Source organism: Stomoxys calcitrans, chromosome 5 (assembly GCF_963082655.1).
Source record: "Stomoxys calcitrans chromosome 5, idStoCalc2.1, whole genome shotgun sequence".
Lineage (NCBI taxonomy): Eukaryota > Metazoa > Arthropoda > Insecta > Diptera > Muscidae > Stomoxys > Stomoxys calcitrans.
The window spans coordinates 26,411,215-26,426,506 of record NC_081556.1 but is presented as its reverse complement, the minus strand read 5'-3'; the positions used below and the strand labels follow the sequence as shown (position 1 = coordinate 26,426,506).

The following is a 15,292-nucleotide window of genomic DNA, read 5'->3' as shown; positions in this document are numbered from 1 at the left end:
TTACCTTGTTGCATAAAAGGCTTGCACTCCTTTGAGAGAGGCGAGAAAAAAACTGTCTGACACGCACGAAAGCTGGACATTGAAAACCTGCAAACCCAACATATGGCAACGGCATACTCCATCCCACTGACCTAACTACTTGATGAAAGTCCCGATGATATACCGGCACAGTGACAAACTATTACAAATGTAAATTTGCCCATGAACATTCCATTAAGGAACTGGGACAAACTTCTCACAAATCAATGAGTTCTGTCCAATTCAATTTTTAACTCAATGATAAGGGACCTTCTTTTTAAAGCCGAGTCTGGATGGCGTGCCGCAGAGCGACACCTCTTTGGGGAAAAGTTTTTACATGGCAAAGTATCTCACAAATGTCGCCAGCATTAGGAGGGGATAACCACCGCTGAAAATGTGTCTGATGATACTACCAGGATTCGAACCCAGGCGTTCAGCGTCATAGGCGGACATGCTTACCTCACCACTACGGTGGCGTCCACTCCATGGAAAATGTCGCTAAATTCGTACTTGGGTACTTAAAGCCACCTCCAAGAAACCCATGGTACGATCAAGTGTTTCAAAATGCTACTGAAGCCAATAATGCGGCATACAGAGCAACCCTTGCAGTCAATAGCCAGATGAAGGAGAGATATCGTCTATTCCGCAGAAAGAAAAAGTAAATAGAAATACGTGAGTGTGAGCGAATTCTTCTGCAGCGGTAAAGAAAGAAATCTGGTAACTAACACAGATAGTGTGCTAGGGATATGGAAAGAACATTTTGCCCAGCTGCTAGTTACAGACGAAGAAGATACCGTCGAACCAATCTCTGATGATGGTATAGATTGTTTACCTTCTAGTCAAAATGAGATCCAAGTAGCAGTGACCCAACTGACGTAGTAAATCCACCATAGACCACATATTGGTATGGGTCTATGGTGGCTTATTTGCAATCCCCATCGACTTACATAAAAAGAAGTATCTGCGCAAGATTTCAAGCAGATATCTCTATTCATTCGATGCATATGGGATTTCGACAGACAAAGGGATGGGCGGATCGAATGGCTAGATCGACTTCGTTCAAGGTCTAGAATATGTATACTTTTATTGGGTCGCAAACCAAGGTTGAGGTATTACAAACGCAATGAATATGAAAGCATACCCCCATTCTATGGTGGTCGGTATTAAAATGTATTTCTTCAGTAAAACAAATTTGTTAGGCCCATAGATATTTCAAGCAATATATTTTTGTGTGTGTATGACCAAGGATCTATAGATCAGACCATTGATTCTTAGTAACTTATCAATAACCAAATTTTTCCGCCTTACAAGTTCTCATGGTCTTAAAGCATGACTCCTCTTTGGAGAAAAATAACTAATAGTAAAATATTTTTTCAGAAAATATTTATTTTTTGGTTTTCACTTTGACTTCAATATTCATAAATATTTATTTTCCTAATATTTTTATTGCTCCAATATATTCTCATAAAGGCAATGTTCAACTTTAGCCATTGCATCACAATCCGTTATTCTTACATCTGTTAGACACTTGGCAATAGCTGGCTGAACTTTTTCTTTATGTTTCCCAAACTCCCCTTCGAAGAACACCGTAAATGCCTTACTATCAGGCTTCCCATCTGTATCGATCATTTTCAACTTCTGGTAGAAGCAAAACATATAGCATTTCATTTTATCATTAAATTTCTCCAAGCCTTGTAGTGTTTGAGGAAACAAAAACTTTGCTTCTTCCATTGAAAGTTCCAACGCCTGCTGGCACTGAGTGCCTGCGGATTCAATTATCGCCTTTACTTCGTCATCGGTTAGAGAAGCCTGCTTAAAACATAAAAATGAGTTGATATAGATAACGAACTTCATTAGGGCTTTTTCAATATATAGTTTTACCTTCGACAAATTCAGACTAAGAAGCAACACCAAAAGACCAAACACTACAGAATTGATGCTGCTTACTTTCATCATGGCAAGTTTTGAAAGTTAATGTTGACTTTCATTTAATGCACGTAGCTTAAATACCGAGCTTGTCGTAGCAACATACAATGGTTTTTAGAGCTGTTGAATTTTATTTTTGAAGTTGGTTTTGTCTATTTTATTCGCACAGAAAAATCGCCTCATTATTTTCGTTATAAAATCATTCTCTCAATTATATAAGCAAGATCTGAAGCTTTTATTGCCTTTACAATAAACTACAATTAGACAATTAAGGAAAACGCAAATGCTGGATGATGCCGAATTTATACCACACTACATCATTCGGTGAACTTATAAGTACAAGTCATTGGTCATTTGTGTATGAAAAATATTGGTAGCTATATCTAAAAATAAACCGATCTGAACCAACACGGAGGTCGAAAAGCCTTACATAAGTCACTCTGTCAAATTTCTGTGAAATCGGATTGTAAATGCGCCTTTTACAGCCCCAAAACCATTAATTGAGATATCGATCTACATGGCAGATATATCCAAATCTGGGCAGATCTGAGAAAAATTGAAGAAAGATTTCGAATGACCTAACACAACTCACTGTCCTAAATTTCGGCAAAATTGGATAAAAAATGTGGCTTTTATGGGCCTAAAACCCTAAATCGGCGGACCGGTCTATATGGGGACTATATCAAGATATAGTTCTATATATCTCATCTTCGAACTTAACCTGCTTATGGACAAAAAAAGAATCTGTGCAAAATGTCAGCTCATTATCACTATTTTTAAAGACTGTAGCGTGATTTCAACAGACAGACGGACGGACATGGCTAGATCGTCTTAGATTTTTACTCTGATCAAGAATATATATACTTTATAGGTTCGGAAATGGTTATTTCGATGTGTTGCAAACGGAATGACAAAATGAATATACCCCCATCCTTCGGTGGTGGGTATAATAAGCAAACTGACACTGAATGTATCCTTTAAGATACATTGCGCCTATAGAGGGCGTAATTTTCATTCGATTAGATTTTGTACAATGATTTCCCTAATGACTTCCAAATGACTTTATTAACCTTACATTTAGCGGGCTTTGGAGGTGAGGCGGCTACCCCTGATATCCCACCCTAAATAAGGATACCAAGTTTCTGATTCTGAGTTATTTTAAACAAACTAAAGTTCTATTTAATCGTCCCACCCATCTCCGAGAGCTTTTTTGAAATAGGGTTAGGGGAGGCACAGCCCTTATTCCCAAAATTGGATACCTAATTCGTTTTTTACTCTCAAATGCCCTTTTTTAATCTCATACTATCATGATTGTTCTTTATATATATTTCGTGGGTTTTTGGGTGGGACGGTCCCCTTATGCGCCCGACCCAAAATTTTGAATACCAATTTTTTGGTTTTAGGTCATTCTTAGAGAACAAATAAAATTTCAGTTTAATCGCACCACACATCTCCCAGATTTGCCGTTTCTGAAAAATAGTGTTAGGGGGGGAGTTCGCTCCACAGCCTTCAAAAATTGAGATTTTGAGCTGAAAGTTTTGAACGGTTTAGTTGCCATATAGACCGATATTCTGTTTTGGGGTCTTGAGCACTTTAACTCATAAATTATTCGATGTGTCTAAAATATTGAACAGTGGGTTGTACTAGGGTTCCCAATATCCAAACCGAAAATGGAGCTTCAAACCATTTAAGTCACCCTGACCTGATGGATTATTTCCGGCATTATTACAGAAGGAGGCCAACAACTATACTCCGAAAGCCTGGCAGCAGGCAAGGGTGGCAAATTATGCTACACCAAAGGCAAGTTATGCGACGCCAAAGGCCTACAGACCTACAAGCATTACGTCCTTTCTCAAAACCATGGAACACATTGTGGATACCATGATAAAGATTAGGACATCGAAGCGATCTGCTCAAATACAAACAGTAATGCTGTTTACCCTGCCCTGCACGAGGTTATCCATGAAATAGAAAAATACTTCGATGCTAAGACGTATATACTGGCGGTATGCATTGACATCGAGGGGGCTTTTAACAATGTGCGGACCGACACACTGATCCAACCCTTAGACCTGTACCGGGTGGACCGGATTATTAGAGACTAGATAATCCATATGCTAAGGAACAGGTGGATAAATTATGGGTCTCATGACACAAAAATAAAGGGAGAAAGTGGCACAATGCAAGCCACAAGGGGGCATTTTATCGCCACTGCTATGGGTGGCCTATAACGGATGCTGACTGAGGAGACATTTGAACTCGTCTTCTACGCAAACGATGTTATAATACTTTTAAGAAGTAAGTGTCTGAATCAACTATGCAGAAAGGCCGAAAGGGTCTTGCAGATGGCATTCGACTGGTCTAGACCTAGAGGTCTCAATGTTAACCCATAAAAAACTGAAATCTGCCTCTTTACTAGAAAGACGAAGGTGGGCCAATTTGACACACCTCAACAAAATGGTTTCGATATCTGACAAAGTCAAATACTAAGGAGTGATCTTGGACTGGAAACTGAAGTGGAAGTACCGCATTCAATAACGTACCGAAAAGGCTCAGAGATATAGGGCACTATGTAGACAAAAACTAAGCAGCGATCTTGGATTGGAAAATGAAACTGGAAGTGCCACATTCAGGAACGTACCGAGAAGCCTCATAGATATTGGCCACTATATAGACGGGCCGTACGCTCGAAATGTTGCTTGAATCCGAAGGTAGTCCACTGACTGTACATGAGCGTGATTAGATCAATACTTACTTACGCCTCAGTAGTTTTGTAGACTGCGATGGAGAAAAAGTGCAACTTAAGGATAATGCAACAGGTTCAGAAAACATGTTGTCTTGGCATAGGCGAAGCGATGAGGACCACGCCCTGAAGGCCACTGTAGACTATTCTAGATATGCGACCCGTTGACATACAGATTAAGTGTGAGGTTGTCACTGCGGCTATGAGACTTAAGACACTGGAAGCATAGATAGAAAAAAGGAGCTGGTCATACAATCGTGGTATAATCGGGGCGATGATAGGAAACTGAGATGAAATTTGAGGTCAAATGTGAGACACAGTTGCCAGAGGCACAGTCTTGGATTGACAAAACTCTGGTATTGCCATCTGGAAGATCATGCTACACAGATATATCCCATATAGAGGACAGAGTGGGCCTGGGGGTATACATTGAGAACCCAAGGACTGAGAACTGTATTCGACTGTCTGCCAAAAATGCGATCCTGCAGGCAGTGGTCCGAGCGATCACGAAATGCGTGAGGGGATGTGGTGTTCACGCGAGGACGCCGAGTGTGAACATCTTTACAGACAGCAAACTGGCAATCAGGGCAATAACAACCACGACGGCAAGGTCACGAATGGTCTTGGAGTGTATCAAGGAGATTAACTCTCTGAAGATGGCGAAGGCGCAATCCGCATCGTTTTGGTGCCGGGTCATAGCGGAGTAACAGGGAACGAAAGAGCATACGATTTGGCAATAAAGGTCAGAGGACTGACGTTAATAAACTTGGTTTATCCGAAGCCTTTCGGATCGTACGAGTTAACGGCGTGGTCGATGAACGCGCATTTAACACTGTGGAACAGCGAAACGGTCGGTAGGACGGCGAAAATCCTGTGGGGAGATCCGTATCGTGAGAAGACGAGGCTATTACTGAAAGGAAGTAAGTCAGTATAGATTTCGGTATCATAATAGGACACATAGGACTATGCCCTGTTGTTTGCCCCTGTTCCTTAAGGAAACGTTCATGGGCAAAATTTGCCTTTTTGAACCAAATTAGGGGAGTGGTATGGAAAACAATTAAGTATTTTGTAAATAGCACGGAATTCCTAACTTAGATGTTCTTTTTAGAGGTTATTTGTTAGTATTTAGAGCGCACAACAAGCCGAATACTGACTTAGGTGTATATCCACAGTGGCATGGGGCGGATTAGTATTCGCACCCTATTTTCAATCTAACCTAACCAAGCCTACAAATAGGTGCCATATAAAATGATCTGCAGATTCAGGGTCTTAGATCCATAAAAGACGCATTTATTGCCTGATTTTGCTGAAATTTGGAATTGTATGTTGCGGTAGACCACCCGATATTTGAACGGAGTATGGCTCAGTTCGGACCATATTTGAATATGACTGCCATATAAATCAATTTGCGGATTCGGGGACTTAATCCCATAAAAGCCGCATTTATCACTCTATTTCTCTGAAATTTGAAACTGTAACTTGGACACGGCCACTTGATATTCGAACTGAGTATGGTCCACATCAGATCATACTCGGATATAGCTGCTATGTAGACCGATCTGCCGACTTTGGGTCTTAAGCGCGTAAACTGCGCATTTATTACCCGATTTGACTGAAATTCGGAACAGTGAGTTGCAGTGAGGCTCCTGATATGTGAACGGAGTATGGTTGAAATAAGGCCATATCTCGATATAGCTGCCATATAGACCGATCTGCGGATTCAGGGTCCTAAAGCAAATTTATTACCCAATTTCGCTCAAATTTTCGAACAGTGAGTTGGATTGCGCCCCCCGGTATCCGAACCGAATATGGTCCACATCAGACCACGCTTGGATATAGTTGCCATATAGATGGATTTGCCGACTAAGGATCGTAAGCGCTTAAAAGCCGCATTCATTATCCGATTTAGCTGAAAATTTGGGCGGGTAAGTTGGATGCACATTTTATGTGATTAATACCTTAAATCAGCAGATCGGTGTATTTGACACTATATCTAAAAAAGTTCTATTGTTGACCATACTCGGTTCGGGCATTGAGTGGGCTATCAATGCCCGAACCGAGTATGGTCAACAATAGAACTTTTTTAGATATATGTAGTGTCAAATACACCGATCTGCTGATTTAAGGTATTAATCCCATAAAATGTACATTAAGTACCCTATTTGCCTGAAGTATGGAGCAGTCACTTGTGCTAGGCCAACCGATATTTGCACCGATTATGCTCCACATTAGACCATTCAGTTCATCAGTTCAGCAGTCTTCATTAAAATATTCTCAAAACACTAAATGTTGCCCACATTTACATAGAAATTTAATGGTATTACGCTTTAAGAGAATCATAAATAAAAAAATTTAAATGATTTTTTTTTTGGCTTAAGAAAAAATGTCATTTATGGCGGACATTTATTTTAAGATTTTTATTTAAAATTTTCCCCAAAGACAATTTTTTTTAATTCCTCGAAACTTGCCTTGAGACTTTTAAATCCTGTTCTTCTTAATTTTTACTTTTTTCAATTTTAAAAAATGAAAGAAAAATTTTGTCTTTTTATATTAAAAAAAAAATCATTTTCTAAAAAATTATTTTTAGATACAATTTTTTTTGAAATTTTTATTGCAAAATTTTCTCTGAAAAGTCTAAATGAAATTTCCTTTATAGAGATAATGATGTACAATTTCTTTGGCAACGTGCACATCTTAATACAACCGGAATTGAGACATTACAAAAAATATTCGCAAAAAGCATATAAACTAAAATGATATCAACATGCCAGAGAGCCGATGACATTTTCATTGGTAGCACTGCCTTTATTGTCCCTTTTGATGACGATGTTGCCGCTGTCGATTTTTGCTCAATGTGCAATATTGTGAATATTTTATGAGATTTTTCGATCTTAATCTTGTCGCGTCTCTGTCGTAATTTACAATGTTTTCTTGTTAACAACACTAACAAGGACAAGGAAAAAGCAATAACAACAGCTCCCCCAACCAGGGTAGGGTTCTGGTGGCGGCATCAGCCGACAAGGATAACAGCAACATGTAAAACCATTATTGTTGATGAGTTGCTTGCTGGCTTGCTAGACCCAGGCGCTGACGACGCTAGTCGATAGTGTCATTAAAGTGACCAAATGACCGGTAGTAGTCATCGTCATTGTAAATTGATTGTAAAATACACTGTGAAGTACTCCAAGTGCTAGTGAGAATATAAAATGTATAAAAAAAATCCATTGCATAGTTTATGGAGCTTCAATATTACGACCATGGAGTCGTTGTTGCAGTGAAATAAATGTAAAAGTCATCACGTTTATTGATGCTGGTCGAAAAGGAAAACCATTAAAGCCAAGATGAACGATTTGCTGCATTCATTCGTTCATTAAGCGGATGTGTACAGTGAATGAAAATTGTAGAGGAAATTTAAGAAATTTTGAATGCAAAGATTTTTGGAGGAGGAATATAAAGACATAATAACTGTCAGTGGTGTATATGGAGGACAGATGTGACAAAACTTGTTAACAACATGGAAAATAATTATGTCAGGCATTATAAAACTATTGAAAGTTGTATCGCCACACCTCTCACTCGCCCTTCGTCAACCCGAAAGGCTTGGGGTTAACCAAGTTTATTGGAGGCAGTACTCTGACCTTCACTGCCAAATCGTCTAATCTGCAAGCAAACAATTCGAATCGTGTCATCCTCAAAAAATGCGTTAATGTACTTCCTACACTTCAAGACTCTTCGTGACCTCAGCCCTTATGGCCAGTTTACTGTCCGCAAAGATGTTCACACTCGACGTCCTTGCGTTAACACCACCAACTTACGCATTCCGTCATCGACCAGATTACGGCCTGGAGGACCGTATTATGGTCAGGCAATCGAAAACAAATCTCAGTCTCTGGATTCTTAATGTAGACAACTGGGCCCACTCAGCCCTCTAGCTTTGATACATCTGACATTACAGATGGCAATACCAGAGCATCGTCAATCGAAGACTGTGCCACTTGCAACAGTGCCTGGCACTCGACCTTAAGTGTCGTCTCAGTTATCCGATCGGAAACCACTTCCATTCCTTCCAGGTTTCCTATCTTCGCCTCGCCCATCCACCAAAGTACTGATCTAATCACTCTCCTGTGGAGCTGGTGCACTATCCTCCTCTTCAAACCCTATTTCGAGACTACTGTCCGGTCTACATAGTGCCCAACCTCTGTGAGCCTTTTCGGTACGCTCCTTAATGTGAAACTTCCAATTCAGTTTCCTGTCTACGATTACTTCTAAGTATTTGACTTTGTCAGAAATCGGAACCGTTTATCGCGAAAATGTGGCGCGTCAAATTGGCTCAACTTCGTCTTCCTCGTAAACAGGCAGATATCAGTCCTCTTGGGGTAAACATCGAGACCACTAGGTCTAGCCTTGTTGTATGCGATCACCAAGACTTTTTCGGACTTTCTGTACAACTGATTCGGATCCTTACTTCTATGAAGTACTATGGCATCGCCTGCCTAGTAGACGGATTCAAATCCCTCCTCAGTCAGCATTCGTAGTCCATATGCCAATTTGCACTTGAACATTCCATTATGGAATAGGGGCAAACTTCTCACATATCACAGAGAGCTATCTGATTCACTTAAGTTCAATGATAGGGTCTCCTTTTTATAGCCGAGCCGCAGAGCGACACCTCTTTGGGGAGAAGTTTTTACATGTGAAAATACCTCACATGGAAGTATCGATAGAACAGCGTTACACAATCCCCATTACGACAATGCTCAAGCGAAACAATAGAGTTGGATACCCTACCGTCGCCAATCAACACCAGCGCTCTTCTCTGAACGCGGTCCAGAAAGAAATTCCAAGAATGATTTGGAAGGTCCAGCTTATACATGTTAATTATATTCCATCTTCGGCCAGATGTAGGTAGTATAGATATTGAGAAGGTCAAGATCAAGGTCATGGTTTGACCAACGGACACCACTTTGTATCTTAATGCCCAGAACATCAAGAGAATCGTTTGTGTGACAACAAACCACACTGCGTCTTATTTGCATTAAAATCTACTCTGTTCATTCAACCCAATTTGGATATGGCCAGCAAGTCCTGGCAGAGTGTCACTTCCATAATACGCCTTCTTCCTTCAGTTTCCCGAAGACTTGATCTATGGTCGAATGAGTATGAATGAGATTGGATCCGAAATCTGGTCCAATAGATCGTCAATGACAACGAGAAAAAGAGACAGAGAAAGAAGAGAGCCTTGTTGTACACCTGCGGTCGGTTTGTATTCATCAGATGAGAACCTATCCACAAAAACTCGTATAGTGCGGTCCTCAAGAAAGCTCTTTGTAAAACGAGAGAAGTCATTACCGATTCCAAATGCGTTCAGCCTTGATATAAATGCACCGTGCCAAAAATCTATGAAATGCCTTAGAGATATCCAGTACCCCCACCTTGCTTTCACCAAACTGGTGAACAGAGCGACTCCTACGTTCCGACAAAAATGTCATAAGGCAACCGTGGAGCGATTTTTGCGGAAACCATACTGTCTATAGCTGTGGAAGTCATTGGACTTAAGATACCCTACAGGACGGTGGTTAACCATGCTTTCAATAACCTTGAAAAGCACGGAGCAAACCACAATTGGTCGTTCCCATCTGGGGTATCGTCTGAACGTTCGCAACACGCTGGAAAAACTTACGCACGGTAAGCAAGGTTGAAAAGATTGCGCAGTGGACGAGCAAGCGTTGAAGAACTCTTTCAGAGAGTAAGTGTCGATATACCATATACCAAGATTCGCAAGAACCCTTTTGACTCCTCGCGATCGAAAATATATCTGAGGGAACCAGCTCGATACATTCCTCATTACAAGGAGTGGTTAAGAGCGAACCGGCTGCAGGTTCGCCTTATCTACTGGGTCAGTGAATATTTGGTCATCTTTAACAGGAGTTGGGATAGCCACTCGTTAGCCCTTAACTTCTTTAACAAATGACTAGAAGCTCTTGCTTGCCCTTGGAGCAGCAATAACTTTGGCACATTGACGTTGCACAGTGGGAAAAAATCGAAAAATACTAATAAAAAATATGCCATGTGAAAACGTGTAGAGATATCTGTTTGAAATTTGAAGTGGTTAGAGCTGAGGTGATAACGAAATCGTGTGCAAAATTTCAAGGCCCCTTTGGCAGGCCCTTAAAGTTTGTCACCTCGGTATTTCGAAAAATTGTTCGGGCTGCCAAATCTTCATTTATGGTCTAATTTTAAATATTTTATTGTATTACTGAACTCTGCTCGAAAATCCCTACAGAAAAGTCCGCTTGAGCTCTACAATTTCTCGACTTGTTTCAGAGATATGCGACTTCAATTTTTGGTCACTGATGCAAAAATACGCCTTTTATGGGACCAAAACCTTAAATGGAGAGATCGGTTTATATGGCAGCAATATCCAAATCTGGAGCGAAAGTTGTCGAAGAGCCTAACGCAACTCAATGGCCCAAATTTCGGCGAAATCGGACAATAAATGCGCCTTTTATGGGCCCAAAACCTTATATCGCGAGATCGGTCTATATGACAGCTATATTCAAATCTGAAGCGATCTGAGACAAATTAAAGAATATTGTCGAAGAGCCTTACGCAACTCACTGTCCTAAATTTCAGCAAAATCGGACAAAAAATGCGCCTTTTATGGGCCCAATACCTTAAGTCGAGAGATCGGTCTATATAGCACCTATGTCCAAATCTGGGCCGATCTGAGCCAAATTAAGAAAGAATGTTGAAGGGCCTAACACAACTCACAGCTCCAAATTTCGCCTAATTAGGACAATAAATGCGCCTTTCAAGGGCCCAAAATCTTATATCGAGTGATCGGTCTATATGGCAGCTATATCCAAATCTGATACGATCTGACCAAAATTAAAGAAGAATGTTGAAGAGCTTAATACAACTCACTGTCCCAAATTTCGTCGAAATCGGACAATAAATGCGCCTTTTATCGGGGCAAGATCGTAAATCGAGAAATCGGTCTATATGGCAGCTGTATCCAAATCTGGACGGATCTGAGCCAAGAAGGACGACTGTCCCAAATTTCGGCAAAATCGCATTATAAATGTAGCTTTAATGGGCCTAAGATCCCAAATTGGCGGATCGGTCTATATGGGGGCTATATCAAGATATAGTCCGATATAGCCCACCTTCGAACTTAACCTGCTTATGGACAAAAAAAAAAAAGAATCTGTGCAAAGTTTCAGCTCAATATCTCTATTTTTAAAGGCTTTAGCGTGATTTGAACAGAGAGATGGACGGACATGTCTAGATAGTCTTAGATTTTTACGCTGATCAAGAATATATATACTTTATAGGCTCGGAAATGGATATTTCGATGTGTTGCAAACGGAATGACAAAATGAATATACTCCCATCCTTCGGTGGTGGGTATAAAAAAGATTTCTCTACCCGTTCTCACACGGCATAGTTTTTACTAGTTTTTTTTCGATTTTCTCTCACTGTGTGTTGTTCGTGTAGAAACTTTTCGCGCCTTAGTACCTTGGCACACAAAGTTCTTGCCTGTTTGCGCAGCCCTTAGGTATTGGGATTTTTGTCTAAGCGTCAATTCCTGAAAGCCTCCTCTTTCGATCTGATAGCATTTCTGCCTACCTGGTACTATATAGAAAAAATTAATTGGATTCATGAAATTTCACCTTGCAAAACATTTTTATTCAATCTTTTTCAAAGCATTTTACTTTTTTTTTTGTTGTTGCATTCATATCCTTTAGTCAGTTGCTTAAAATTCATTATTTTCTTATTGCTCCACTTTCTCGACTTTCTCGACTTTTTCAGCTTCCACCATTTCAGCCTTGGCAGTTTCGAAACATTGGTAGATTTGGAAACCGGTGTCGCAACGATCTTCACCCTTAATGCCACGGCATTTATCCAAAGCCTTCTTGGTCTTCTCCTCGCCAATGATGGGACTCAATTTTTCGAGTACAACATCTTCTTGAATTTCATCGTTCTTCAGAGTGCCGACCTTTTCGAAGAAGCAAGTGCCGAAACATTTCAGATTCTGGGAAGGATTGGCATAGTCCTTGTTGCGCAATTTGGTGGTCTCCTCTTCGGTGAGTTTTTCCTGAATCACACATTCATCGAAGATTTCCTTAGCCTTGGCCTGTTGTTCCTCATTCAAATCGACGGGCTAGAAATAGCAAAGTAGAAAAATCTATTAGATACATATGCTTTGGTTTCCAATAGAAGCTATGAAATAAAATTTTACCGTGACCAAAGCAACAGCCGAAGCTACAAAGCAAACAACAGCCAAAGTTATGAAAGCCTTCATGATGGGTGATTTTTTGTTTTTCTGTTCTGCAAAATGTTCGCTTCGAAAGTAGGTGAAGTAATGTTGATCTCCATGGCCCACACCGGCTATTTATAACAAGAATATTTGCAAAAATCTAGCAATGGCCAAAGCATAAAAGAGTCAATTGATTTTAGATTTTTTTCTCTAATGCAGAAAAGGTGTTTGCCCCAAGAAATTTGTCTACTTTTGACAGATAATGGATGGAGGCCCGCCTTTACCTAACAATGAGACTTGAACACTTTCTTGCCCATAATACTCTCATTGATGTAGACAATTAAAAAACATTATTTGTTTAGTGTTCGTGCTGTTATCATAAGTATGGCTTAAAGTCAAATAAACCTCACACTAGATACCCGACAATCATTATGCAGACACCAAAAATGATGATGCTTGGGAGAGGTTAATGATTCCACACAGGTTTTTTTTAGATTTTTTTTATTTTGCAAGCCTCACTTCATTGAAGTGAGGTTTTTTTTAACGACATTGTCAATAAGAATTATGCCTTAAATTTTTATGTAGTTCAATGTTTCAAGTGTATTATCAATAAAAAGGTTTATAGGGCTTATCTTTCTACTTTCTCTGTCAGCGACCATTGCTTGTTGTTTTACTCTGTATAAAACATTGAGTATTAGGGAAAAATAAAAGCGAAAAAGTAATTTTTCTAGAGACTTGGGAAGAGAGTTTGGAAAATGCAAATTTCAAAAGGGATGATCCGTTTTTGGGTCCCATGAAATAAAGATAAGGGAGAAAGTGACACAGGTCACGCCCCAGGGGATCATTTTATCGTCACTTATGAGTTACCAACATAAATAGCCTATGATGGATGCTGACTAAGGAGAGACTTGACTGATACTTCTAGGCAGCTATGCAAAAAGACCGAAAGGGTTTTGGAGATGGCATACGACTGGGCTAGACCTAGGGACTTCAATGCACTGGATGGTATGTGAGAAATTTGAACCTGTTCCTCAATGGAATATTGAAGTGCCAATTTGCATTTGCATTATAAATGCTGACTGAGGAGGGATTTGAACCTGTCTGCTTCGCAGACGATATTTCAATACTTCTAAAAAATAAAGATCCGAATCAGCTAAGCCAAAAATCCCGAAAGGATATTGGAGATGGCTAACGACTGGGCTAGACCTAGGGGCTTCAATGTTAACCCAGAGAAGACTGAAATCGCCTTGTTCACGAGGAAGACGAAGGCAGGCCAAATTGACACACCACGTTTCCTCAACAAAACGTTTTTGATATCTGAGAAGGTCAATTACTAAGGAGTAATCTTGGACGGGAAACTGAATTGGAAGTGCCAATGCCAGGTGCGTACCGAGAAGGCTTACAGATGTTGGGTAGTATGTAGCTATGGAGCCTACGACCGCTCCATATGGAGCCTGAATCCCAGGATAGTCCACTGGCTCTGCAGGAGCGTTATTTGACCAATACTTACTTATGCCTCAAAAGTTGAAGTGATGGACTGCTATGGAAAAAAAAGCTTGACATTAGGAGAATACAACAGGTTCAGAGAACATGCAGTTTTGGCATAGGTGGCGCGGTGAGGACCTCGGCCTAGAAGACTTCAGTGCCCTAGGAGACTATTCTAGATATCTGACCCATAGACATGCAAATTAGCCTGTTTGTCTATATCGAAACGAATTTTTCGTGTAATTCAAGGGTATTTTTTAAACTGCAATACGAGCAAAAAGGGAAGAATTTAGACTTAAAAACATTTTCATCAAAGTCAAAAGAGCTATAACTCATCAAAAATAATTAGTAAAAGCCATCTATAAAGACGAATATATTGGGTTGACCAAAAAGTAATTGCGGATTTTTTAAAAGAAAGTAAATGCATTTTTAATAAAACTTAGAATGAACTTTAATCAAATATACTTTTTTTACACTTTTTTTACACTTTTTTTCTAAAGCAAGCTAAAAGTAACAGCTGATAACTGACAGAAGAAAGAATGCAATTACAGAGTCACAAGCTGTAAAAAATTTGTCAACGCCGACTATATGAAAAATCCGCAATTACTTTTTGGGCAACCCAATAGATCGGAACAAGTAAGAGCGCGCTAAGTTCGGCAGGGCCGAATCTTATATACCCCTCCACCATGGTCGCATCTGTCGAGTTCTTTGCGCTGTATCTGTTTTTAGGCAAACAAAGTATAATGAATAAGGACGGAGGAGCAGCTACATCAAGTTATAGTCCGATTCGGGGCTCAGGAAGCGAAATCGGAAGATCGGTTTATATGGGAGCTATATCAAGCTTTAGATCGATTCTGACC

The 15,292-nt window shown here is 40.0% G+C and overlaps 2 protein-coding genes across 2 annotated transcripts; both read right to left on the bottom strand.

The window, feature by feature from the left end:
• Positions 1-1,461: 1,461 nt before the first annotated feature.
• On the bottom strand, positions 1,462-1,971 carry LOC131997859 (uncharacterized). Its single transcript, XM_059369696.1, has 2 exons — positions 1,900-1,971; positions 1,462-1,827 (listed from the first exon to the last, which is right to left on the bottom strand). Exons 1-2 carry the CDS (start codon positions 1,969-1,971, stop codon positions 1,462-1,464), a joined length of 438 nt encoding a protein of 145 aa, XP_059225679.1.
• A 10,480-nt stretch (positions 1,972-12,451) lies between these two features.
• On the bottom strand, positions 12,452-13,002 carry LOC106088810 (general odorant-binding protein 56a-like). Its single transcript, XM_013254500.2, has 2 exons — positions 12,930-13,002; positions 12,452-12,851 (listed from the first exon to the last, which is right to left on the bottom strand). The coding sequence occupies exons 1-2, from the start codon at positions 12,990-12,992 to the stop codon at positions 12,462-12,464; spliced, it is 453 nt and encodes a 150-aa protein (XP_013109954.2). The 5' UTR covers positions 12,993-13,002; the 3' UTR covers positions 12,452-12,461.
• Between the last annotated feature and the right edge of the window lie 2,290 nt (positions 13,003-15,292).